The sequence below is a fragment of the Mobula birostris genome, chromosome 30, assembly GCF_030028105.1.
Source record: "Mobula birostris isolate sMobBir1 chromosome 30, sMobBir1.hap1, whole genome shotgun sequence".
NCBI classification, from domain to species: Eukaryota; Metazoa; Chordata; class Chondrichthyes; order Myliobatiformes; family Myliobatidae; genus Mobula; species Mobula birostris.
The window spans coordinates 16,092,912-16,119,807 of record NC_092399.1 but is presented as its reverse complement, the minus strand read 5'-3'; the positions used below and the strand labels follow the sequence as shown (position 1 = coordinate 16,119,807).

The following is a 26,896-nucleotide window of genomic DNA, read 5'->3' as shown; positions in this document are numbered from 1 at the left end:
TGAAGGGTCTCAGCCCGAGAAGTCAACTGTTTATTCATTTCCATAGATGCTGCCTGATCTGCTGAGTTCCTCCAGTATGTTGTGTGTGTGCGTGTGTGTGTGTGTTGCTTTCAACATATAGTTGTCCAATTACTGTGGCAAGATGATAAATATATTCTGTGCTTAAAACCGACTTGAATTTCTCAGATGAATAAGAAAATGTTTCATAGTGGGGTTGCAGTAGCAATCAAGTTCATAGAATTGAACATAGAATTCTCCAACTTCCGGTAATTCCCTCCCCCTATCCCTGTGTCACTCTGCCCCCTCCCCAGCTGCCTACCACCTCCCTCATGGTTCCACCTCCTTCTACTACCCACTGTGTTTTCCCCTATTCTTTCTTCACCTTTCCTGCCTATCACCTCCCTGCCTCCCCTCCCCCACCCCTTTATCTTTCCCCTTACTGGTTTTTCACCTGGAACCTACCAGCCTTCTCCTTCCCACCCTCCCCCTACCTTCTTTATAGGGCCTCTGCCCCTTCCCCCTACAGTCCTGATGAAGGGTTCCGGCCCGAAACGTCGACTCATCGTTTCCATGGATGCTGCCCGACCTGCTGAGTTCCTCCAGCGTGTTGTGAGTGTTACTTTGACCCCAGCATCTGCAGATTATTTTGTGTTTACCAATCAAGTTCAATTAGGCCATATGGTTCTCTCAAGGCAATTCTTGATCATGATTGCTTTTGTCAAGGAATTAGTTGTGAATAGGAACATTAATCATGCATTGCATCACTCTAGCCCAGGTTCTGAACTGCCGCCAAAGGTGCATTTCTATTCCGCACTTCAAGATCATGATTAAAACTGCAGAATGCTGCAGCAAAAATGCACGCTGTGTCCTTCTTTATGCCACTTCAATTTAATGAGTATGTATACAGATGAGTAGTTAATCACAGTGTTGATTTTTTTTTGAAGAGAAAAATCATTGGATAAAGCATGGCTGCAATTCCAATTCTCACCCAAACAAAATGTACACCTGAACTCTTGATATAATTTAGTTAAACCCTTTTCCTGTGTATGCTGCGGCGTATGCACAAAGTGGAATTCATAAGCAATCCATATTGGTTCAAATATCACATTCTGCTTTAATTGCTCCCTTTAATAATGCATGCAGATAAACAAGAATGTGGAATAAGCTGCTATTTCTTATCGTCACCCTCAGTAAAAGTTGAACAAGGTCCAACGATCAGGATTTACCAAACATGATATCACAGGAGACTGGAAATTCAATTATAAATATATATCACAGCTAACAAAATAACAACGAATAGATCAAGAGTATACAACAGCCCATAGGTTAAAGCAAGGATTTTTATATCTAAAATACAGGTGCTGGAAATCCATAAGTCTCAGCTGATTAGGCAGCATCTGTGAAAAGAGAAACAGAGTTTACATTTCTGCTCTAAGTCCTGTCACCAGCATTGAAGAAAAAATGAGAAAATGGTTTAAATTATGGAGAAGGTTGTGGGGGGGGGGGGGAGGAATGAATAGGTCAAAGTGAACCAGTGATAAGGTGAGGCCAAGGTTACCAGGAAGGTAAGTTGTAGTGGTCCTCCAGATAGTGGGTTAATGGGGGTCAGTGGGGAGTAGTAATATAAATATAGAAATGTAGATTGTTGTGAAATAAAGAGTAATGTCTTGTGGAGTAGCACCTTCAGTCCAGGCATGATGCAGCCCAACAGACTCATTTTCAAATTCTACAACTTCTGCTAATTTGCTTTCTCTGCCTGCATCAGATTTGGTCTTTTCTTCTGTTGGTCACCCATCGGTGGTTCTGGCTCACCTTTGCTCTTCATTAGCAGAGTCTGACCTGCTGGGCTTCTTTCGTAGCCCTGCATCTCATAACATTTTAATCAGAATCAGATTTAATATCACCGGCATATGCCATGAGATGTGCTTTGTGGCAGCAGTACATTACAATACATTGACTGCAAAGCTATAAATTACAGTAAGGAGTATATATAAAAAAAACAAGTAAGTGCGAAATATTTATTATTGTGCTTTGTGCTTTCAAACTGTTCTGATTAACCCAATGGAAAGAAAAACACTACAATTTATCCCCATGGTAATCCCATCTTCACCCTGTTGTAGATTTTTACTTCGTCCTCTACATGCCTTCTCCCACCTTTCCTGTAAGTTAAAACTAACTTGTTTTTCTCTCATTCCCAGTGTTGATGAAGGGTGCTTGACCAGAAATGTTAACTCTGTTTCTCCTTACACAGACACAGCCTGACCTGCTTGCCAACATTTGCTGTTTTTATTATCTTTAAACCTTATTTGTAAAAGTTAACAGAACTTCTGTTTGCACCAATTCTTGGACCATTCAGCAAAGCTATTACTATGTACAAAATACATTGATAAAAGACGTTCATGTTGTCATAATCTCTTCTGGTTTGTCTCAGTAGACCTGTTTTAACTGGACGAGAATTCATCATTTTCAAACAAATTATTGTTTACAACAAGAAATTATGATCCAATGAGAAATTCTAATAAAGTTTCTCATTTCAGAGGCTGTTCTGTATTACCTCTAAGATTAATTTGCCAAGATGTTTTTCACACTAACTCTATAGAAAGATACTTGTTTCTTGAAATGGTGCTACAGAATTAAAAATCCATTGAAGAACTTATGCAACACAGTCATATATATACTGTTATTCAAGTGAATGCATAAGAGGGCTGTTAACATTTTGAAATATTGGTTAAATTGACACAAAAGTCAGGAATATGTAGCAATATTTTCTTCAAGAAGAGTTGGCAAGTGTGATTCTTAAATTCTGTAACATATCTGAAATATCAGTAAAACGAAATGCTATGAATAGGTGAATTAGGATCACTTGACGCCTAAAGGTGTAATCTCTTGGCAGAAGTCCCCTATTGTGTGAATCAAAATAAGTACCATCAGCTGGAGAGTTCTTCCTCTTTGCATAAGTTGTTGTTCTGAAAGTCTATTGTTCAGGCAGTCAAATATTTCACTCAGGCAAGGTGGCAGAGGTACTACATTCTGACCTGTATTTCTCATGACAAACACTTGAAACCTGGGTTTTGATCTGTCCGTCAGACTCCGTGCTGCTCTCCAGAGATGCCGCCTGCTTCTTGCACCCAGACAAAATATTGAATGTTATACGGCGCATCTCTTTGCTCCTTAACACATAAACTATTGGATTCATGGTTGAATGTAGCAAGCACAGCATGCTGCAAAACGCAAACACCATTTTGGTATCTTTGCTTACATCGGCAAATATATCATAAGTCATTAGAATCAAGGCTGGAGACCAAAAAGTAATCAAAATAATTAATATTAGGCCTAGTGTTTTGGCAAGCTTAATGTCCATACGTTTGTGTTCTAATTTTGCTTGATGTTTCCTTCTTTGTTTCTCCATGTAGACCGAATGAAAATAAGCTTTCAATAGAATATGTATATAGACATGAATTATTATAACTAACAGACAGGTTGTAAGCATTATCCAGCAAATTAAATAGATTTCATCAACTAAAGGAAATAGCTGGGAACACGTAAAATGTGATCGACAGCAATTCCAACCCATCAAAGGAAGTAAGCCTATAAAAATAACAAATAGCCACATAACTAAAATATAATTCACTGCTTTCTTCTTTGTAATAATTGTCTTGTATTCAGAAGGCTTGTGAATGCATATGTACCTGTCAATAGCAGTGAGCAGCAAACTGCCCACTGAAGCTGAGAATGACACAATGACACATCCCAGTTTAAACAGAAATACTTCCGTGTTGTCCTTGCTCTTAACAACATGGAAGCTAATAAAACTGTAAACAAATACAGCACTTGCCATGAGATCAGCAGTGGCAAGGCTTGTGATAAATAAATAAGAGGGTCGTTTTCGGAGTTGTGGAGTCAAAAGTATCACACATATAATGAAAATGTTCTCCAAAACAGTAAAAGGCCCCACTATTGAACACAATGTGGCAACCATTTTCCTTTGGCCTTCTGTAAGGACTGCGAACTGTTCGATAAGCAAGACATCATGGCTACAAACTGTGTTGTCAGGTCTTGGAGTGTAAGAAACAGATACGTTGGAGTTGGATGTTGGAGTTGAATCATTTCCGTTCATTTTCACAGGCAAGATATCCAAGTTTTATCCTTCAGAATTCTTCAGTGCTTCTAAAGAAGGTTTAATCTGATTGAGGACCTCTAAAGATAGATTTCAAAGAGGAATTTTCAGTCTTCTTTAAGCTCTTCGGCACCAATTCACTCTATACCTAAAAAAGAGAAAACATAAATTAATCACTAACGATGCTTTAATTTGACAATTTAATATATTAGGAAATTTGGAGGATACATATTAACGCAGTTAGATTATTTAAATTCTAGTTTTGTTCTCCAGAACTCAATTGAAAGCAACATCATTGCTGTCCCAGGAGGCTTGCAATATTTCTCGGGGATCAATAATGTTTCAGGTTTCTGGTCCTTAGTAAAAACTGAACGATGCATCTCATGCAAAACTCTTTTTGTTTGTACTTTTTTTCTTATCAGTTTTGACGTTACTTTACAATTTTATGCCTTTTGTAATATCACGAATAGTGAGACTTGCTATAGACGTTGATGAGTTCAAGAAATGGTAGGAAGACAATGTTAGGAAAATGTTGTCAGGATAGATTCTATTAAGACAAGAGAGCTCATGAAGGATTTTCAAACACGGCATCCATGCTGCAGTGGTGGTTGTTCATTTTATTTCCCTCTTGCTGCATTTAGTTCTCAGCCACTACTGTTTGTTCCGAACTCTCTGTTGTCTCCTGGAAAGACCAGACATTGCTATCAATGCAGTTGAAGCATAAGTAGATATAACGTTGCTTCGGTGCATTGCCTGGGTTACTTTCAGCTAAAACCACCAAATGAATTACCCTTTCCATGGCTCTATAATAATATGACTGAGCTCCAGTCAATTTCAGAGCAGATTTTATTTGATACTTTTGTATTTTTTATTTCTTCCTTAGGTGGTGCTAGACAATACAACATAATCATCCACCATCAATCCATTAGTCAAATACATAATAAATTTTATATGCATTAGTACTGATCAGATATATTAATGCAATGAAAAAGATTGTATTATCCAGACAAACTAAGGTTGCTTATGGTTTACAAATCGAAATAGCATTTGTTTAAGTCACCCGACACTCAGGGATTTGAATGAAACAAAACCTAATTCATGTAGTTTAAATCTCAAATGTCTATCATCTTGCTTGGAAATGACATTTACAATATTTTATATATCGGGTTTACAGTACGAATGACCTGGGTTCAATTCCTGCTGCTGTCTGTAAGGAGTTTGTATGTTCTCCCCGTGACTGTGTTGGTTTCCTCCCACAGTCCAAAGACGTGCTCTTTGGTAGGTGAATTGGTCATTGTAAATTGTCCCGTGATTAGGCTGACATTAAATCAGGGGTTGCTGGATGGCGAGTTTCCAAGGGCTGAAAGGGCCTGTTCTGCACTGTATCTCAATAAATAAATGAATAAACTAACTAACTAAAAAAGGGCATATAGTTTAACTGCTTTTGGATCTTGTTTTCCAAAGAGAAACCAGAATTTTTTAACGGAAATATTAAATGTTATTTAAACTCCTTTCTAAATTCATGCAAGCACAGTACATCCTATAACATTGGGACAGTCCAAATGCTGTGCATACACCAAATGATAAATCTCTGGTAACATTTTGCATATGCTTGCAACAGTGGGATCTCATTAAAGTTACATAGACCAGGGATAATTTTTAAAAGTAATGCAGTGGCACAAAATAATTAGTTATTTGTGCAACGTTCCACCAAAACAAAAGGTGAACATACAGCTAAAAAAAGCCAGCCACGTATGTGCTATTTGTCAATTATTGTATTGATCTCTGACTCATTTTGCATACTCTCTTCATGAAGGATTTCTTAACGAGCAAATTCATAGACCTTTAATATACGGATGTTAGCTATTAAACTGAGACAGATTTGTGATCTTCTGTATTTGGTTTAACAACAAGAGAAGTTGCTTGGATGGTATGTTGTTTTGGGTAAGAACACAGATGAAGGGAGTTTGGTGAGGGGAGTGGAAAACCCAACAGGATTGAAGAAGTTGACTCCTCTTGAGGTTCAGAATAAACAAAAACAGGGCAGTAAAATGAGTTTTCTTTTGAACACAACGGAACAAGCAAAGAGGAAATTAATGCTTCACTGTACTCAGAACTTCACAGGAACTAGGAGAGATATCTGGAGACACATCGGCCCTAATGGTTCCGTTAGAGTAAGCAAAGAACAGAAGTGTGAGAGAATTGAGTCAGACTAAGATAAGGGTTTGCAGATACAAGAGAAATTTTCATGTCTTCAGTGGATGTACGTTTATCAGTGGAAGTAACATAGGAATTGGATTTCTCTGAAGCAACTTTGACATTTTGGCAATATAGTTGTTCACAATATATTTCAAATGATTCAAAGGCTGTAAGTTTCAGCTAATTATTTTATTCCCATACTAAATTATATTTTGAGACAGAATGTTGAAGGAATTCCGAAGGTCTGGGATGATGATCGTGAAAATGCACAAAATCCACTGACAAATGTTCAAACGGAAATATAGCTTTCCTATTTTATTACAAGAGTCAAATCTGATGATGACTTATCTGGTCCCTAGAAAAGACTCAACTGAAAATAGAATCTGTAAATGCTGTAAATGCTCAGCAGGTTGGGCAGTATCTACAGAGAGAAAAATTGTGTTAATGTTTCAACTCAATAACCTTTTGTCAGAACTGATGAATGCACTGATAGCGCTGACGAAAATTTAATAATCTGAAATATTTCCTCACAGATGCTGCATTTTCTGGTTTTCTAAATTTCAAATTTTAGGTACTTTTTTATGCTCTTCAAAATCCTAATATGAAAGGACGGGTGTACAACCAAAAGAATTCCACCTCCATAACTTTCACAATTTGGTTCTCTTGAAAATTAAGGTTGGAGTTAGAGTGTATTAAAACATAGAACATTACGATACAGTATAGGCTGTTCAGCCCAATTTATTGTGCTGACTTTTTAGCCTATTCCAAGATTAATCTAACCGTTCCTTCCCACTTAGACCACCATTTTCTTTATTCTGTAGGCCTAAAGTCTCCTAAATGTTCCCAGTGTGTCTGAATTGCTCAACCTCTCCACCTAAGATGCTCTTCAGTCCAGCCAAGATCCTGGTAAGTTGGGGGACTGCTTCGTCGAGCAGCTCTGCTCCATCTGCCTTAAAGCAGAACTTCGCAGTGGCCAGACATTTTAATTCCCATTCCCATTCCCATTCCAACGTACCGGCCCATGGCCTCCTCTTGTGCCAAGATGAAGTCACCCTCAAGGTGGAGGAGCAGCACCTCATATTCCTTTTGGGTAGCCTCCATGATGGCATGAATATCAATTTCTCCTCCTGGTAAAAAAAATCTCTTCCCCCTCCCCTCTTCTTTTCCCCACTCAGGCCTCTTATCTCTTCTTACCTGCTTAGCAACTCCCCCTACTTCCCCTCTTCGTTCGCTTTCTCCTATGGTCCATTCTCCTCTCCTATCAAGTTCCTTCCCCTCCAGCCCTTCACCTTCCCTTCCCCTCAGCTTTTTATTCTGTCATTTTCCCCCTTCCTCTCCAGTCCTGAAGAAGGGTCTCGGCCCAAAACATGGACTGCTTATTAATTTCCATAGATGCTGCCTGGCCTGCAGAGATCCTCTGCATTTTGTGTGTGTTGCTTTGGATTTCTAGCATCTGCAGAATTTCGTGTGTTTATCCTTCTAAATCTGCTCTTCACCCTCTCTAAAGCTTCCACAGCCTTTCTATATTGAGGCGACCAGAGATGAACACAATAATTGTGTATTGCTGATGAAAATGTTAAAGATAAAATCAGGTGTATTCATTAATTTCTATTTTGATTTCACATTTCCAGCATTTCCTTTGTTTTTTCCTCTATCGGTTTGGTGTACAATGTTCTAAACTTTCATTATAACATGCAAAATATATGACTGACTTTTCAATAAACATAAAATATCTCCTCTCATGGAGAACCTATGGCACAAAATGGTTTCTCTCTTAGTTTCAGATATCTTTAGAGGTCTTCAGCAGTTGCATGGGATGGGTGATCTAATGACAACTAATTCAGAAATTCTGGCTCTGTTTTCCAAATATACCTTCATCCTATTTCATACTTTTCCACAAAATGAGGGTTGAAAATTTGCAGCCAGGCTTGGGGTGATCCATGGCAGAGTTAAATGAAAGTTTAGCATCTTTAAAAGATAATCACCAAGATTGTTTTACCCATTGCTTAACTAATACAGGCGTTCCCCAGGTTATTGGCAGAGCCGCATTCCTGGGAACTGTTTGTAAGTCAGAAGTGAACAATGCGGGTACTGGCTTTTATTTCTGTTATGGCTAGGAGGGTGACCTTGCTTAAATGGAAGGAGGTTGCCCCCCCCAACACATGCTCAATGGTTATGCGATGTTAAGTCATGTTTAAATTTAGAGAAGATTCGTTGTTCAATTTCTGATTCTAATCAAGATTTTCAAATGTTATGGGGCCCCTTTCTGAACTATTTTGAAAATCTTTGAATTGTTATTGTTATTAAAATATAGATCTGGGCTATTATTATAAAACACTCTATGGTAAAATACTCTTTGTCTGTTTTTACCAATCAGCTTTGTCTTGGTAGTGGGTGTAGATTTTTAAAAATAATATAATTAACCATATTATTGTATTTCATAATTCAATTTATTTTATTTGATTGATCATGAATATGGGATACCGTGATTGTATCAGTATGATTTATATATAGTGCATTATGTGCTACCTTATTTTGATTTATAATAAGTATCCTTATGAATTCTGTATTTATGTATATGACATTTAATAAATTTAATAAAAGTATTGGAAAAAGAAAGACAGAAATGAGCAGAAGCAGTGTGCAGGAGAGGATCACAAAAACAGCTGTGACAGGAGAGCAAGCAGGTGAGGGAAGGACAGCCACTAGCCACCTCACTGACTCAGAGATAAACGAATAGGTCTGCTCAGTGCTTCCAACTCTGCTTGGTTTGATCCAGCCCAGCCCTCCGATTGTTGCAGTTAGATGGTGGCAGTGGGGGGAGGTAATAGAATGCAATAGAAATGCCTCCTTCACACCCAGCAGAAGATGCTAACAGCCCTACAGCAGCCAGAAAATCCATTTTAATGATCTCCTAAATGTTTATCCTCATAAATCAGCTGCACGGAACTATAGGTTTCAGAAAAGAAACCAGCCATCTCCACACAGTTTGACTTGCTCATGTCTTCTGTAGCACATTAGTTAACTCTGAACTTCACATTGAAGTACCCCAGCAAAATACTCAGTGAAAAACGATGAGAAATAAAAGAATACTAATTAACTGCCTTAGAAGATCAATGCATGAAATCAAGGTATAAAAATTGTGAATCCAGTTTTGCCAAGCATTAACATCTAACGACTTCAGTCAAAGTTGAGAGAACCATTGAGCAGATATAGTCTGTGACGAATCCCAATTTATGTCACAACCACGGACTCTGCCGTGGAGCTTGGGCGCCCTCGCAGGCAGGCAGCTGAAAATGTGTCCTTCAATCACGCTCGTGAGAATGCACATTATAGCCAACTGGCTATATTTAACTACTCTCATTCACTCCAGAGGACCCAGGCTGGTGGTGTAGTGGCATCAGTGCCGGACTTCGGACGAAAGGTCCTGAGTTCAAATCCAGCCGGCTCCCCTGCACGCTTTCTATCCGTGCAGGGTTACGAGCTGGTTGGAAAATCACCCAGCAGAAGGCAATGGCAAACCACTGCTGTAGCTTGCCTCGTACATGGTTCCCCATTACATCAGAGGGACGTGGAGGGAAATCATTTGCTAACCGGAGAAACTCTGGATGCGACGTACCTTTCCTTTCCATTCACTGAAGAGACGGACATGAACATCTCCAACCAAAAGAATCTATAGTCCTCCGTTTGATGTTCAATAACATTCTTTGTAAGTATTCCCTTACAGCCAGAACATAGAATATAGAACACTACAGCACAATGGAGGCCCTTTGACCCACAATGTCATGCCGACCTTTTAACCTATACTAAGATCAATCTGGGGTGTCTAGGGAGGGGTAGCACCTCTGGTGGGGAGGGCCTGCCATGCCCTTTTTCAGGGCAGCTCGTCCACCTTCGGTTCCCACCTGGCGCTCAGCTCTCACCTGTTACTCCAAGTAGCTGTAACATGTGCAGCGGCCACACCCCGGTAAACCATCTCGGCAGACAGGCCAAACCAGGTGAGGGTAGCCGATGGGTCTCGACCCTCGGTGAGTTAGGGGATCTATCTATTCCAGCGTGTGAAGTCTGGCCCTGACAGACTGAGCGGGGGAGACCAATTAATGGTCCAACGGTCAAGAAGGCAGGCCAGCAGGCGTTAGTGGAGCGCTAAGAGCACGGCAAGACACTTAGACATCCTGGTCATCCACCGCAAGAGGTGGTGATCTCTTTAAACTCACCTGGAAGAAGGCAAAGGCAAACCACTGCTGTACCCTGCCGAGCACATGATTTCCCAATATGTCAGAGCGGCGTGGAGGGAAATTGTCCGCCAACTGGAAATTCCAGATGCGACCTAACGATGAAGATCAATCTAGCCCCTCCGTCCTGCACAGTCTTCCATGTTTTTCAATATCCATGAACCTAATTCAGAGTTTCTTAATTGACCCTAATGTATCTGCTTCTACCACCACCGCTGCAGGCCATTCCAAGCACCCAGCCCTTGCTGTAAAAGAAGTATATCTGTCATTCCCCCGCCCTCCATACTTTCCTCCAATCAACTAAAAATCATGATCCCTGGTATTAGCCACCATCTCCCCGAGCAAAATTATATGGCCATCCACTCAATCTATACCTGTTGTCATCCTGTACATCTCCATTAAGTTACTCCTTTGCTTGAAAGAGGAAAGCCCTCTCCTGCTCCATCTATCCTCTCTTGCTCATCCTGGTAAGTCTTTACTGCGCCCTCCCTAATGCTCCTACATCCTTCCTATAGGGAGGTAACCAGAGCTGAACGCAATACACCAAGTGAGCTATGACTTCCTTCCACCTCACATATGTGGTTTTGAGGGGACTTATGAACCTTATATAGGATCTTCTAGACTCTGTCACAGTGGTGAGAGAATAGATTAGATTAGATTATGAGGACACGCAGTCCTCTTTTATTGTCATTTAGTAATGCATGCATCAAGAAATGATACATACTCGTCTAAGTCAGATAAACCTCGACATGTCATCTTACGCTTTCATTACTTTCAAGACAAGGAGAAACTGTTTCGTTTTGTTCGATCTAAAGGTTACATTGATTTTTTGGATCTTAAGTTCCGATTCGTGGAGCATTTCAGTAAACCAATTCGGGATCAATGGGTTCGTTACAGATCTGTGATGTCGGAACTCTACAAGATGGATTTAAAACCAGCGCTGCTTTACCCTGCACGTCTAAGGATTCATACGTTGGATGGAGCCCTCCGTTTTTTTGAATCTCCATCGGATGCCCAGAGTTATCTGGATCAATTTTCACCTTCAACATCTTAATCGTAATTTTTAACTATCTCCGTTTGATCGGAGGTTGTGAATTTGTCAGTCTTAATTTTTTTTTGCCTTATATGGGCAGAAAAGTTTATTTCTGATTAATTAATATGGTTGCTAAACTTTCTTTCTATCTGCGTCATTCCTTTCTTTTTCCCAGGGGATTCTGGGTGGCTATTCCCTCAGCGTCATTCTACGTATTTCCTTTGAGGCCTTAAATTTTGTAGTTTTTAAATCTACTTTTTTGTAGGTTTTCATAACTAGTTTATGTTAATAATTTCATTTCTTTTTTTGTTTACTCATAGGGTCTGGGGTTTGTTGCGGTTTTTTAAATATTTTTTGGCTTTTTCTCTGTTATATTAAGTGTTTGTTTTAATTGATTTACCTTTTTTTATTCTTTTACTGTTTTATAACTAGCTGATCTTTTTTATATTTACACTTTTTTTAGGGAGCGTATACCAGAAGTCATGGGGGTAGTTTTAGTGCTTGCTTCTTTCTGGCTGGTCTGTGTTAGATTTAGCCTTGGGGTCATGGGGTGGGGGGTGGTGGGAGGGGCTTCACGTTTTAGTTTCTTTCTTCTTGGGCTATGTACACTATTGAAGTATTGGTTGCGTTCTCCTTCCCTGTATCTCTTATTTGTTCTGTTCCCTTTCCGGGTTCATGGGTCGAGCCTATCGTCAATCCTCCTTGTTGCAGGTTGACTTTAGGGTTTATGGAGTCTATTATTAATTTTGTCTCCTGGAATACTAATGGTCTTAATCATCCTATTAAAAGGAAAAAAGTTTTTAAAGTGTTCCGGAGATTTAAAGCACAAATTTTATTTTTACAAGAGACCCATGTGCGGAGGGGGGACAGACTACGTTTTCTTAAATTCTGGAAGGGACAACAGTTTCATTCGAACTCCAACGCTAAGATTCAAGGCATCTCTATTTTTATAGACTCCTCAGTTACTTTTATACAACATGATATTATTTCTGATCCAAATGGTAGATTTCTACTGGTTAGTGGTCTACTATTTAATAAAAAGGTAGTTTTGGTTAATGTTTATGCTCCTAATATGGACTGTCCGGAATTTTATAGATCATTATTCAATCAGTTCCCGAATTTGAATGAGTTTTCATTGATCTGGGGCGGAGATCTTAATACCTGTTTATCTCCAGCTTTGGACCGTTCGGCTCCTCTACGGACCTTACCTAATAAATCTGCAACTTTGATTAATTCATTCCTCTCTGATTCTGGGTGGACAGAGATTTGGCGTTTTTTGCATCCTCAGGAAAAAGATTTTTCTTTTTTTTCACATGTTCACCATTCCTATTCAAGAATTGATTATTTCTTTATTGACTCTCGTCTTATTTCTTCAGTGATTAAATGTGATTATGACTCTATAACCATTTTGGATCATGCTCCACTTAAGCTTTCTATTAAAATTCAGGCCAATACACAAAATAATAGACAATGGTGTTTTAATTCGCTGCTGCTTCAGGACTCGGACTTTGTTAACTTTATGAATGAACAGATTGATCTTTTTTTTACAACCAACTATACAGAGGATATTTCTGTGAACATCCTTTGGGATACTTTTAAAGCTTATATTCGTGGTCAGATTATCTCGTATTCTGCTGCTTTGAGGAAGAAGCTGAAGCAGGAGGAGTTGGTAATTGTGGACAGGATTAAGGAAATTGGTAAGAAATATGTTACAGCTCCCTCTGAGGAGTTATATAAACAAAGAACTGAACTTCAAATGGAACGCAGTTTATTACTTTCGTCCTCGATTGTAAACCAATTAAAGAAAACAAGAAGTGAATTTTATGTACACAGTGACAAAATTGGCAAACTGCTGGCTAACCAATTGAAGTCTAATTATGCTAAATCTCAAATTAATCAGATTTATAATCGAAATGACCGACATACTTAATCATGCGGGAATTAATCAAACTTTCTGTGATTTTTATTCTTCCTTATATCAATCAGAGTCTCCTCGGGACTCTAAATATATGAATGATTTTTTAGATAACCTAGACTTCCCTGAGATTTCACAGGATATGTCTTCTATGTTAGATACTCCCATTACCACTGATGAGATTAAGAATGTTATTTCCTCTATGAATTTGGGGAAAACTCCTGGCCCTGATGGGTTTACCGTAGAATTTTATAAATGTTTTGCACCTTCATTAATCCCTTGGTTCTGTTGGGTTTTCGAGGCTTCATTAAAACTTGGTAAACTTCCCGAATCTTTCAATAGAACGTCAATCTCTCTAATATTAAAGAAGGATAAAGATCCTGCTCAATGTGCATCTTATAGACCAATATCTTTATTAAATGTTGATTCTAAAGTTTTTTCTAAGTTATTAGCAAACAGATTAGAAAAAGTACTTCCTTTTATTATTTCGGAAGACCAAACGGGTTTTATTAAAGGTCGTTAGTCTTTTTATAACATTCGCACACTGTTAAATATTGTTTATACCCCCTCACAAAATGTTCCTGAGTGTGTTATCTCTTTAGATGCTGGGAAAGCTTTTGATAGAGTAGAATGGCCTTATTTATTTAAGGTGCTTGAAATGTTTAATTTTAGCTCGAAATTTATATCCTGGATCAAACTGTTATATCATTCTCCTGTGGCCTCGGTCTGTACTAACTCTCTAAGCTCACCTTTTTTCCCTCTTTTTCGAGGCACTCGACAAGGTTGTCCTCTTAGTCCTTTATTATTTGATATTGCATTAGAACCTCTTGCAATTGCCATTCGAGAATCTCCAAATATTACTGGGATAACTCGGGGCTTAAAGCCCCATAAAATATCACTCTATGCTGATGACTTACTTTTATTTATTTCTAATTCTCAAAAATCCATCCCTGCTGTTTTAGAGTTATTAGCACAATTTAGTCTCTTTTCAGGTTATAAATTAAATCTTAGTAAGAGTGAACTTTTCCCGATTAATAAACAACTTCCTTTATAACTTTCCATTTAAATTGATTAATAATTATTTTTCATATTTTGGGATTAAAATTACTTGTAAGTACAAAGATTTATTTAAGATTAACTTTTTACCCTTAATTGACCATATTACTCAACTTTCATCTAAATGGTTTCCTTTATATTTAACTTTGATTGGTCGTATTAATGCAGTTAAGATGTTTTTTTTGCCAAAATTTCTATATATATTTCAGGCACTACCAATCTTTGTTCCAAAATCTTTTTTTGATAAAATTGACTCAAAAATTTCTTCATTTATTTGGCAAAATAAAAACCCGAGACTGGGTAAAATACATTTACAGAAAGCTAAGAGAGATGGAGGTTTAGCATTACCCAACTTTAGATTTTATTATTGGGCAATTAATATTCGACATATGAAATTTTGGTTACTTGACCAGGATATACTATCCATTCCTAAATGGGTAGCATTGGAATTACAATCTGTTCAGGGCTATACACTTGGCTCTATTTTAGGTTCCTCTCTTCTTTTTGATTTGAAACGCCTCAAACAGGTATCTAACCCGATAGTTAAATATACCTTACGTATTTGGTTTCAATTCAGAAAATTTTTTGATCTTAACCAATTTGGGCTAGCGATTTCTATTTTAGGTAACATTTTTTTTCCTCCCTCTTTTACGGATTGTGCTTTCCAAATTTGGAAGACTAAGGGTATTTCACGGTTTTTGGATTTATTTTTAGATGGTTCCCTTATGTCTTTTGAACAATTATCTAATAAATATAATTTATCAAGAATACATTTTTTTAGATATCTACAAGTTAGAAATTTCCTAAGTACTATACTTTCTTCTTTTCCAATGCTTCCTCCTACATACATTTTAGATACTATAATTAACTTTAATCCATGTCAGAAAGGTGCATCGGCTATGATTTATAATATTATTATGAAACTTAGGAAAGCTCCATTTGATAAGATTAGGGTAGATTGGGAACAGGAATTGGGGTCTATCATTTCCGTGGATGACTGGGGGCAGATTTTACAATTAGTCAATACTTCCTCTATTTGTGCTAAACATTCCCTTATTCAATTTAAAGTTGTTCATAGAGCGCATATGTCCAAAGATAAATTAGCTCATTTTTATTCTCATATTAATCCTTTTTGTGATAGATGTCCGGGGCAGATAGCCTCTTTAACTCATATGTTTTGGTCTTGTTCTACTCTGGAAACTTTTTGGAGAGACATTTTTAATATTATCTCCAAGGTATTGAATATAGATATCTCTCCTCACCCTATTACTGCTATCTTTGGACTACCTAAAATTTCCAGTAATCTTTCCCCTTCAGCCCACAGAATGATTGCATTTCTTACTTTAATGGCGAAAAGATGTATCTTACAACATTGGAAAGAGCTTAATGCCCCAACTACCTTTTTTTGGTTTTCTCAGACGATATTATGCTTGAATTTGGAGAAAATTAGAAGCAATCTTTATGATTCCTCACTTAAATTTGAACAGACCTGGAGATCTTTTATTCAATATTTTCATTTAATGTAATTTTTTTTCTCCTCTTTTTTTGCTCCATATTTATATACCCTTCTTGTTTTTTTTTACTGTTTTTAATGGAGGTCGGGATTGAGGACGTGATTTTAAGTTTTTTAACTCTGCTTGGTTCCAAGTTAGCCCATTGCTTTGATTTGCTCTTAGTTAGTTGCACGGTGGTTTTTTTTGGGTTTTTTTTTTTCCTTTTCTCTATTGATATATATATATATAAAATTAGTATACTATTATGTTACCTTAGTATGTTATGTTTAAATTACATTGCTTGTATCATTTTTTTTGTATTAATATCTCCTGTAATTTTATTATATTCTAACAGTGTATTAGTGCCTTATGGCTTACCTTTTTGTATACTTATTCAATAAAAAGATTTAAAAAGAAATGATACAATGTTCCCCCAATATGATATCACAGAAACACAAGATAAACCAAGATTAAAAAACTGACAAAAACCACATAATTATAACATATAGTTACAACAGTGCAAAGCAATACCGTAATTTGATAAAGAACAAACAATGGGCACGGTAAAAAAAAAGTCTCAAAGTCTCTCAAAAGTCCCATGATCTCACGCAGATGGTAGAAGGAAAAAAACTCTCCCCGCCATGAACCTCCAGCGCCACAAACTTGCCAATGCAGCACCCTGCAAGCACCCGACCATAGTCGACTCTTGAATCCACCCGAAAACTTCGAGCCTCCGACCAGTCCTCCAATACCGAGCACCGAGCATCATCTCTGCCGAGTGCTTCGACCCCAGCCCCACCAACAGGCAATAGGCAAAGCCGAGGATTTGGGGCCTTCCCCTCCGGAGATTCTCGATCGCAGAGTAGTAGCGGCAGCGAAGCGGGCATTTCAGAAGTTTCTCCAGATGTTCCTCCGTGCTTCTCATGGCTGTCTCCATCAAATCAGGATTCTGCACGGCCCCTACTTAACAAATACTATATCATTTTGGAGCAGCAGCGTGCGTTGCGCCGTGCTGTCATCTCCCCTGTGGAGGAGATGGAGAGGACCATCCACCATTTTTGATAGACATGTGTGCTCCCCATGAAGAAACTCACTGACTTCTGAGATGCACCTTCTTCACTTGGATCGGTTATAAGTCAGGAATTGCTCTAAGGCAATGAGCACACGACATTTCTTCATGGGAGGGGCTTGAGAGCATCCTCAAAGCATCCACTCTGTACTCCCGGTAATTTGTTGCTATAATGGAGCTCAGAGAAGTGTGGTTGCTTCTGGAGTCTGGAACCAGCTGTGCAAGCAATATGGCTCATCCATTGAAGCTGGCTAAATACAACATGAACCTCAGTGCTGGGAAGGTTAGTCTTGGAGAGGACACTGCCAATAGTATGCTTATTCTGTTAACGGATTTGGAGGTTTTGTGGAGTTCCTGTTGATTTCATCCATTGACGTAAACTGATAGATGTTTCCATGTTTCCAAAGAATTCAGAAGGCAGTGGTTGTTGCTAGGGGTTACCAAGCGCTTGGTGGCAGGTTTGAGGTCTTGATCTTCAAATATTCAGATCCTCAGAAAGCAAGGACCATGATAACGCACTTGGAGGGGCAACGGAGGTTGTCACTGATGTCTGTTTTTACGGAAAGATTGCACTTGCAATATGGACCATTGTGGGCAATTTTTATGGATGTGGCTAGATGGTGCTGGAGAGAGGCGACACTTTGGTGGTGGCTAACAGGCAGATAGACTCAGTTCCCACTTTATTAGGTACATCTGTACACCTGCCCACTAATGCAATTTTGAAATCATCCAGTCACATTGCAGGCATGGTCAAGAGGTTCATTTGTTGTTCAGAGAACTAACTGGGGAAGAAATATGATCCAAATGACTTTGACTGTGGAAAGATTTTTGGTGCTAGACGGGGTGCTTTGAGTATATCTAAAATTGCAGGTCCTCTTGGATTTTCATGCACAACAGTGTGCAGAGTTCACAGAGAATAGTTGAGAAAATCAAAAGAAAACCTCTGGTGTGCGGCAATTCTGTGGGTGAAAACGCCTTGTTATTGAGAGAGGTCAGAGGAGAATGGCCAGACTTGTTCAAGGCGACAGAAAGGTGACAGTAACTCAAATAACCACGTGTATAACAGTGGTGTGCAGAGGAGCACCTCTGAACGCAGAGCATGTTGAACCTTGAAGTGGTTGGGCTCAGGCCACGGAAGACCACGAACCTACAGAAACGCACCCTGGCATCATTATTAGATAAGGCTCTGGGAACTACTGCAGTAATTGACGTGCTTTTAAGCTAGTTAAGTGTGTTGACGACCCCACGAATATTTTACGGACTAGGCAGACTCAGCAGAGCCGGCTGCCCTCAAGGCGAGCACAGCACCTGGAAGCATCGTGGAGAGCTCCATTGTGCCAGAAAATGTGGTCACCAAGGAGGACATCAAGATTGAAGCATAGAGGCTCCAGGTCACCCCCACCCACCTCCTGTCCAGCATCCTTCCGGACAGTATACAAACGCTGGCAGACATCTCACCCTGCAAAACCTCATTTCAGGGAGGTAGCACCATCAATTTGCGGGAGACTCCCGGAACTTCCAGGAGAGGTGGGATGTCGGTGCTGGAGAACAAGAGGAAACCGGAGAGCAGGATTGCTTTATCAGGGGCAATTAAGGTTCTGCTCTATGGTCTGTTTCACGGAAACACGGCTGAAGCCAACTCTCCTGGTATGGCGAGCAAGGACCAGGATGCAGCGTTAGGTAGGGGAAAAGGCAGAGGGGCTTGCTTTATGATCATCTTGTCTTGGTGCACGGGTGTAGAGGAAATGACTCATTTCTGATCCCCTGCCCTGGAACAACTGGAAGTGAAGTGCCCATCGTCCTAACCACGCCAAGAAAATTCATCCGATCTGCGGTCTACACCTTACCTCGGGCAGGCATCAAGCTAGCTCTCGAGGAACTATAATCAACAAGAACGAACAGGCATACCTCAACATCAAAGTGGGAGAGTTTAATCAGGCTAGCCTGTAGAAATTTCTACCTAAATTTTGTTTTCGGATGGACGGACTCAGAGTTGGCTGTGGTTGGGTGCTTCCAATGCATCGACAGTTGTCAGTGCCTGGAGGTTTATGGCAGAGAGAGTTTCTCCCTTCTGCCGCCTGCTATCGGGGACTATCGGGAGTCGATTGGAACTCTGAGACTTTTTTTACCGTTCCCATGGTCTGTTCTTTATCAAATTATGGTATTGCTTTGCACTGCTGTAACTATATGTTATAATTATGTGGTCTTGTCAGTGCTAGTCTTTGGTTTGTCTTGGTTTTTTTGTGATATCACTCTGGAGGAACATTGTATCATTTCTTAATGCATGCATGCATTTCTAAATGACAATAAATGAGGACTGAATGTCCTCATAATCTAATCTAACCTAATCTAACTACCATCAAAACATCATCCGCAATATAGAGGACTCAACACACTCGGCCACTGCTCTGCCGACGTCAAGAATGTTTACTTCCTCATTCCTAGACTGCACTTTGGGTCCAACCATTTGGTTCTGCATCTTCTGCCTTTGTGCAGACAGAGACTGAAGGTAACGAGGACTGTGAAAAAACTGGGCACGAGAGGCGGAGGAGCCAACTCAGAATTGCTTGGTGTCGGAGGACTGCGCTATATTCAAGGATTCGTCAGCCAGCCTAAATATGCTGAGGCTGTCAACATATTCATAAGGACAAGTATAGATGAGTGTGATACCCCCACGGAAAAAAAATCGTTTCCCCCAACCAGAAGCCCTGGATGGAAACCAGGAGATCCATAATCTGCTGAGCGCTTGATAATTTAGCGCCGGTGACCCAAAAGTCATAAGATGTCTAGGTATCACCTCGGAAAGCCATTGTGGGGGTAATAAGGGGTAATTTCGAACTAAATCGGAATCACCAACGGACACTGGACAGCTGTACCAGGGTCTGCACAATATTATTTCATACAAGACAAATACACCTCAAGTTGAGTGGGTTGAGTGGGATCTGGGATCAGCCACGATAGAATGGCGGAGCAGACTCGATGGGCCAAATGGCCTCATTCTGCTCCTATATCTTATGGTCTTATGGCCTAAGGCGGCATCCCTGGGCCTCTGCTCTAGTCCTTGTGACCGTGTATTCCATCACAGCCCCAAAGCCATATCCAAGTTCACCGATGGCGCTCCAGTTATTGGACAAATCACCGAGTCAGTGTACAGAAACGAGGTAGGACTCCCAATGGAGTGGCGCTGCAAGAACAACTTCTCGCTCAACGTTGGTAACAGGAAAGAGTTGATTGTTGACTATAGGAAGGGGGAGGAGGGCGGACATCCACCAGCAACATTGGTGGATCGGCAATGGAGAGGCTCAGCGGATTTTAATTCCCCTGTGTTGGCGTATCGGATGACCTGTCTTGGGTCCAACACATCAAAGCAATCACAAAGAAGGTGAGACAGAGTCTTCACAATCTTAGGAGATTAAGGAGGAATGAATTTCTACCTGGGGGGGGGAAAGGAAACACTTCAAAGAAAACATCAAAATCAGCCTGATGAAATTCAGCATTACGTCAAAAAAGTTGGAAGACTTTGCACTCAATAGATACATCGAGAGGAAATCTGTTCAAGGGGGAGCTGTGCTACTACGTGAAAACAACTTCCAATGTGCGCAGTGAACAACGGGAAGCTGGGAAAGATGGCTCGGAAAAGCCAAAAGACCCAAGCACTAAAAGAAAAACAGCCACTGCTACTCTCGCCCACGCTGCACCAGAATATGTGGATTCGGTTTCTGCCTTTACAGTCACCCGAGGCCCCACCAGTAGACAATCCCCGAGGAGAACATTTTACTCCAATCGAGTGATCGCACTAATACCACTACTAGTATGGCAACTCAAATGCACAGGAATGTATGCTGCGGCAGAGAGCTGGAGATTCAGCACAATACTTCACAGACACATCCTTCCCCACCATCAGCCGTATCTTCATCAGATGACGTCTTAAGAAAGCAATCTCGGTCACATAGAAACATAGAAAATAGGTGCAGGAGTAGGCCATTCGGCCCTTCGAGCCTGCACCGCCATTCAGTACGATCATGTCTGATCATCCAACTCAGAACCCCGTACCTGCCTTCTCTCCATACCCCATGATCCCTTTAGCCACAAGGGCCTTATCTAACTCCCTCTTAAATATAGCCAATGAACTGGCCTCAACTATTTCCTGTGGCAGAGAATTCCACAGATACACCACTCTCTGTGTGAAGAAGTTTTTCCTCATCTCGGTCCTAAAAGGCTTCCCCTTTATGCTCAAACTGTGACCCCTCGTTCTGGACTTCCCCAACATCGGGAACAATCTTCCTACATCTAGCCTGTCCAATCCCTTTAGAATTTTGTACATTTCAATAAAATCCCCCCTCAATCTTCTAAATTCCAGAGAGTATAAACCTAGCCGATCCAGTCTTTCATCATATGAAAGTCCTGCCATCCCAGGAATCAATCTGGTGAACCTTCTTTGTACTCCCTCTATGGCAAGAATGTCTTTCCTCAGATTAGGGGACCAAAACTGCACACAATACTCTAGGTGTGGTCTCACTAAGGCCTTGTACAACTGCAGTAGTACCTCCCTGCTCCTGTACTCGAATCCTCTTGCTATAAATGCCAGCATACCATTTGCCTTTTTCACCGCCTGCTGTACCTGCATGCCCACTTTCAATGACTGGTGTACAAGGTCACCAACCAGTCCAAGCCATCTTCTCGCCATCTACTATCAGGCGTGAGGTACAGATACTTGAAGTCCCACACCAGAACAGCCTCTTTCCTTCAACCATTCTTTTCTTAAAACCAACCTGTAACTACCTCAGTATTGCAACACTATTAACCACTTTGCTTACAGTAGATGTCTTTTTTTTCCCCAATTGTTCTTTCTTGTATAATTTGCTTGTTTCTTGTGATTGTTGTGTCACACTTTGTCCACGTGATGCTACTGCAAGTAAGTTTTACACTGCACTGAGTAGATATGTAATTGTACGTATAGTAATAAATGTAACTTTGACCTTGGAGGGTGTTCCATCTTTTCAATTGTCCCACTTTCATGCCAGAGACAGTGCTGAGCTGTGGTGGCATCTTGTGGCTGTTCAGTGTGTGGCCTATTCTCTCATTGACCTTAGTGAACAAATCAACTTGTATCCCAGTGCTGTACTGCATTAGGTGTTACTATACCCCAGAGTGTCTGCAGATGACAACTCGATGACAGAGGTTTGAGTGACCTAGGAGTAGAGTGGAGTTGGAGATCGAAAGTTTTCCCATTCTTCCTGTGAATTAGTTCCACTCCGATGGGAAATTTAGTGGATATGGGAAGCAATATTTATTAATTCATCCATCCATCCATTTATTTATTTATTAATTCATTTTATCTTTCTATCTATCTAGCTGGGTACAGTGTAAATTGGGTCCTTCCAGCCCTTTGAGCCACACCGTCCAGCAATCCCCCGATTTAATCCTAGCCTAATCACGGGACAATTTACAATGACCAATGAATGATCGTTCATTGTGTACGTCTTTGGACTACACAATCCTTCACCGAAACCGGAACACCCGGAGGAAACCCACGAGGTCACAGGGAGAACGTACAAGCTCCTTACAGGCAGGTCGAATTGAACCCAAGTCGCTGATACTGTAGAGTGTTGTGCTGACCACTATGCTACTGTGCTGCTCCAAATGGATTAGGATCATTACATGGACTAGTATCATGACAGAACGAGGGGTCACAGTTTAAGGAATGGCGGTGCAGGCTTGAAGGGCCGAATGGCCTACTCCTGCACCTATTTTCTATGTTTCTATGACAAATATCATATTCTGTCCTATTGCAGGACAAAAAGTCAAGAACGGTAGGTAAAGGAATAGTCCTTACGAGGCAGGAATAAAATATTTTGTATTTATTTATTCGTTTATTTGCTTGTTTTTATTTATTGAGCGTGGAATAGGCCCTTCCAACCTTTTGAGCTGCACTGTCCAGCAATTGCCCCGATTCAATCCTAACCTAATTGCTGGACAATTTACAATTGACCAATGAACCTACCAATCGTTCTATCTTTGGGCTGTGGGAAGAAACCAGGACACCCGGTGGAAACCCATGCAGTCATGGGGAGAATGTACAGGCAGCGGCGGGAATTGAACCCAGGTCTCTAGCGCTGTGAAGTATTGCGCTGACCACTACACTACCGTCACAACCAACAGAAAATCTGCAGATTTTGGAAATGCAAGCAACACACACACACACAAAATGCTGGAGGAACTCAGCAGGCCAGGCAGCATCTATGGATAAAAGTACAGTAGACGCTTCGGGACTGGGGGCAAAAAAAGCCGAGGGGTAGATTTAAAAGGTGGCGGGAGGGGAGAGAGCAACACAAGGTGACTGGTGAAACCTGAGGAGGAAGGGATGAAGTAAAGAGCTGGGAAGTTGATTGGGGAAGGAGCTACAGGGTCTCGGCCGGAAACGTCAACTGTACTCATTTCCACAGATGCTGCCTGGCTTAATCTTTTGCTGGAGTTCCTCTAGCACTTTGTGTGTGTTGACTACCCTGCCGTGCCGACCAAATGGACTAGTGTCATTACAAGTATCCTGAACTATAGCAGCAAAAAGTTTGGCGGGGGGAGTGGGGTGAAGAAATAGCCCAACAAGATGGGGATGAAATAATTTAATATGCCTTGGTGCCTAGAGCAGTATTAACTCTGCAGAAGTTTCATACCACGCAGGTAATGCGGTCGACTTGATTGGTTTCTCATCACTAGCCTGAGCTTCTACAATTCTATCCGTGGTAAACCATAGCTGCGCTGTGTACCAAATACAACCGACCAGGCTCTTGATGCCTGTCACCCAAAAGATTAAGCCAGACATTGGAACTCGATCGCCTTTTCAAATCTTCCACTGTCCTGACTTGATTAATTGTCATTAATCCTCAATATTGCTAATTTAACTCCTCGATTTTTTTTTGGCAGTTTCTTTTTTGTGAACGGTATAACCCCTGCATAGCTTAATGCAGTGTACCCTCATCCCTGAGTTCCCCGGCCCTTTGCCCAACTGAAACGTGCAGGTTCACGAGAGAGAGAGAAAAAAAATGAATTATGATGTGAGCATGTTGAGACTGGGATCACTTAAGTATCAGTTTGACAACGGGTTTTCCAGCCTTCAAGATTGGATACAATCCTAATCAAGAACTCAGAAATCTGGGGATCTGCTCAAAGCAAGTACTGGCCCAGTCCAAAGATTGTTTTTACAAGGAGAGCGTCTTCCTCTTTCCCAATAACCAAGGCAAACAGAACTTGACACAGCAATTCTTTTCATTCCAAGTGTTCTTTGTGAGGAAGGTATCTGTTTTCTCACCGAACGAAAAGGACCCATAGGATTGACTGCCCAGATAAAAATAGTCTGCTTACGGAGAAGACGCGCTCTCTCCTCCGATGCCCGGAAGAAACGTGGGAGGAGGTCCAGGGCAGAGCGAGATGCAGTACAGAATGTGAAGCGTTCAAGTGGACAGCCGCTGGCGAGGAGATCAAATAAAGTTGGCACCTCACCCGCGGCCCTCCGTATAGGATGAGGATCCAGTCAAAGTTTCTGGCCCGTTCTCTTATTTTCGTCGCAAAACTGGTTCATAAATTACTGTCCCCGAGTCTGAGGTGAACCCAAATGATCTGCGAGAGCGGAAGCAGGTCCCATGTTAAAGAGTGTCGCCACGGAGATTGCTTCCCTTCCTTTAATCCCGCGACAGTTCTGGAGGCAAAGGCGACCCTTGCTCATCCCAGTCCTTCGGTCCAACACGGATCGAACCTCCCCGGACCTCCCCTAGACTGAAGCCAGCGAGTAAAGCCAGCGGCAGTCGCCACTCTTTTGAATGTGAACAACCAACACCCAGCGGTGAAGATCTGCTTTCTCTTTTTTTAACTTTAAATCACCTGTCCAGCTATTCATATCACTTCGAATTAAATCCCTCTGGAACCCGGAGCGGTATCCAAGTTCAGTCCTGTTCAGCTGCTTCAACGACGCGGTATGTGAGTCAACGTTTCAAATGAAAGGTCAACGGCCTGAAATGTTAACCCTTTCTCTCTCACATATGGTGCCTGACCTCTGATTATTCTCACTTTTTTTTTCCATTTCCATTTTCCTCGTGGGCCGCATTTGCACTCGGTGTATCTGAACTGTAATTTCAGCGCATAAAACATGTCAATTCTAAACGAGCCTTATCACTCGCGAATAGACTTATTTTTTTTTAAAAAAAAGGACACGATTCAAACACACAAAATATTAGAGGAACTCAGCGGGTCAGGCAGCATCTATGGAGAAAAATGACAATTGGCGTTTCGGCCGAGACACTCTTTATTAGTTCCTCCAGCATGTTATGTGTGTTTATATACTTGAGGTGTTCATTATTCAGAATTATGGAATAAAATGTATTTAAAACAGCATCAATTCTTCGGTAGGAAAGCAATGTTCTTCGTTTTATTTCCTGCACGGCGATTTCGTACCATTCTCGCATTCGGCGCTTCCCTCCAGACGCGCATCTAATTTGCCCAGAATGTCATCTCGGAGCACAAAGACTTGGCAAGCGATTCGGGGCTACAATCATCGCCACCGATCTGTTAGATTGGAGCAGTTTCACCATTTCTCCCTTATCCCTATCTCCCAGCTCAGCCAGTGTCTCGTTCTGAAGAAATGTCAAGGCTGCTGTCTTGTGAATTAACAGGAACTTGTCTGGCTTTTGAAAAGGTTCATTTTGACCCGCAAGGGGCTGCGGATGCTGGAATCCGGGGGCGGGGGGCACCTGCTGAAGGAACTCAACGGTCGAGCAGCACCTGTAGAAAGGGGTTGGTGGTGAGGGGTGCGGCGAAGGGCATGTCGGCTCTTTGGTTCGAAACCACAGCCCACAGCGCCCGTGAGCTGAGAGTACCGCTTCCATTACAAGCTCTAACGGAGCTATCATATGCAGCACACACACAGTCACGACCTTCATCTCGGATCGTGAGGACCAAAGAGTCGTCCCGAAGGCGCAAATTCTTCCCGGGTGGTGCAGGGACCTCAGACCAACTTCTCGCTCGTCACGGCGCCGCCGAGGAATACAGCGCTTAAAATCGGCACGTAAAACTGTCCATAAAATTCAGTGTGCCAATCTTAGATTTCCGAAAATCGAAGTTAGTAACTAATCATGCCTCACCATGGGATCGAAATTCTTTTATAACGAGTCTTTTAAAAATGTAAGCATCTGCTCAAATATTTTTTTTGCATTTTTTCGACGAAATATGTACTCACGAGAGCAAAGCAGAACAGAAGCAGATTTCAGTACATTTTAATTACTGATATTTATTCTTACCTGATTACACTCTTGAGTGGCCCATGCCTATCACCGTGTCCGGAGACAACTGATAGCCCCCAAGGAACGTGAAAGTGGGTCCTGGGCGTCTGACAGGTAACGCTGGGATCCCGGTACCAATCCCTTCGCTTCCGTCGTCGCCCTCCGACTGCTTGCTGCTGCTCGGTCGAATCCAGCTCACTGTGTGCGAGCTCCTCTTTCCCTCTCCCGCCCTTACAGTCTGTCACCTCAGGTCCGGGTCCTGCTCTCCTCTGAATGACTCTCGCACTCTGTCTGCAGGACTGACTTTTCACAGGTTTAAAAAGGAAATTCCCCGATACCACACCCTGTCACTAGAACACCACCATTAAGAATGCGCCAGTCCCTGCGCGCAAACCTGTTCTTACAGGGCAACGCGCGCCGGAAAACCAGAGAGGCACACTACCAACCGAACTGTTTTGACTGGTTTACTAACCTCGCCTCTCGCATCGCAACCAGCCAGTTATGTGT

At 41.2% G+C, this 26,896-nt stretch overlaps 1 protein-coding gene across 1 annotated transcript; it reads right to left on the bottom strand.

Annotated features, from left to right (window-relative positions):
- Positions 1–974: 974 nt before the first annotated feature.
- Positions 975–26,896, bottom strand: cnr2 (cannabinoid receptor 2). The gene is made up of 2 exons (XM_072246953.1): positions 26,408–26,896; positions 975–4,265 (listed from the first exon to the last, which is right to left on the bottom strand). Exon 2 carries the CDS (start codon positions 4,115–4,117, stop codon positions 2,999–3,001), a length of 1,119 nt encoding a protein of 372 aa, XP_072103054.1. The 5' UTR covers positions 4,118–4,265; positions 26,408–26,896; the 3' UTR covers positions 975–2,998.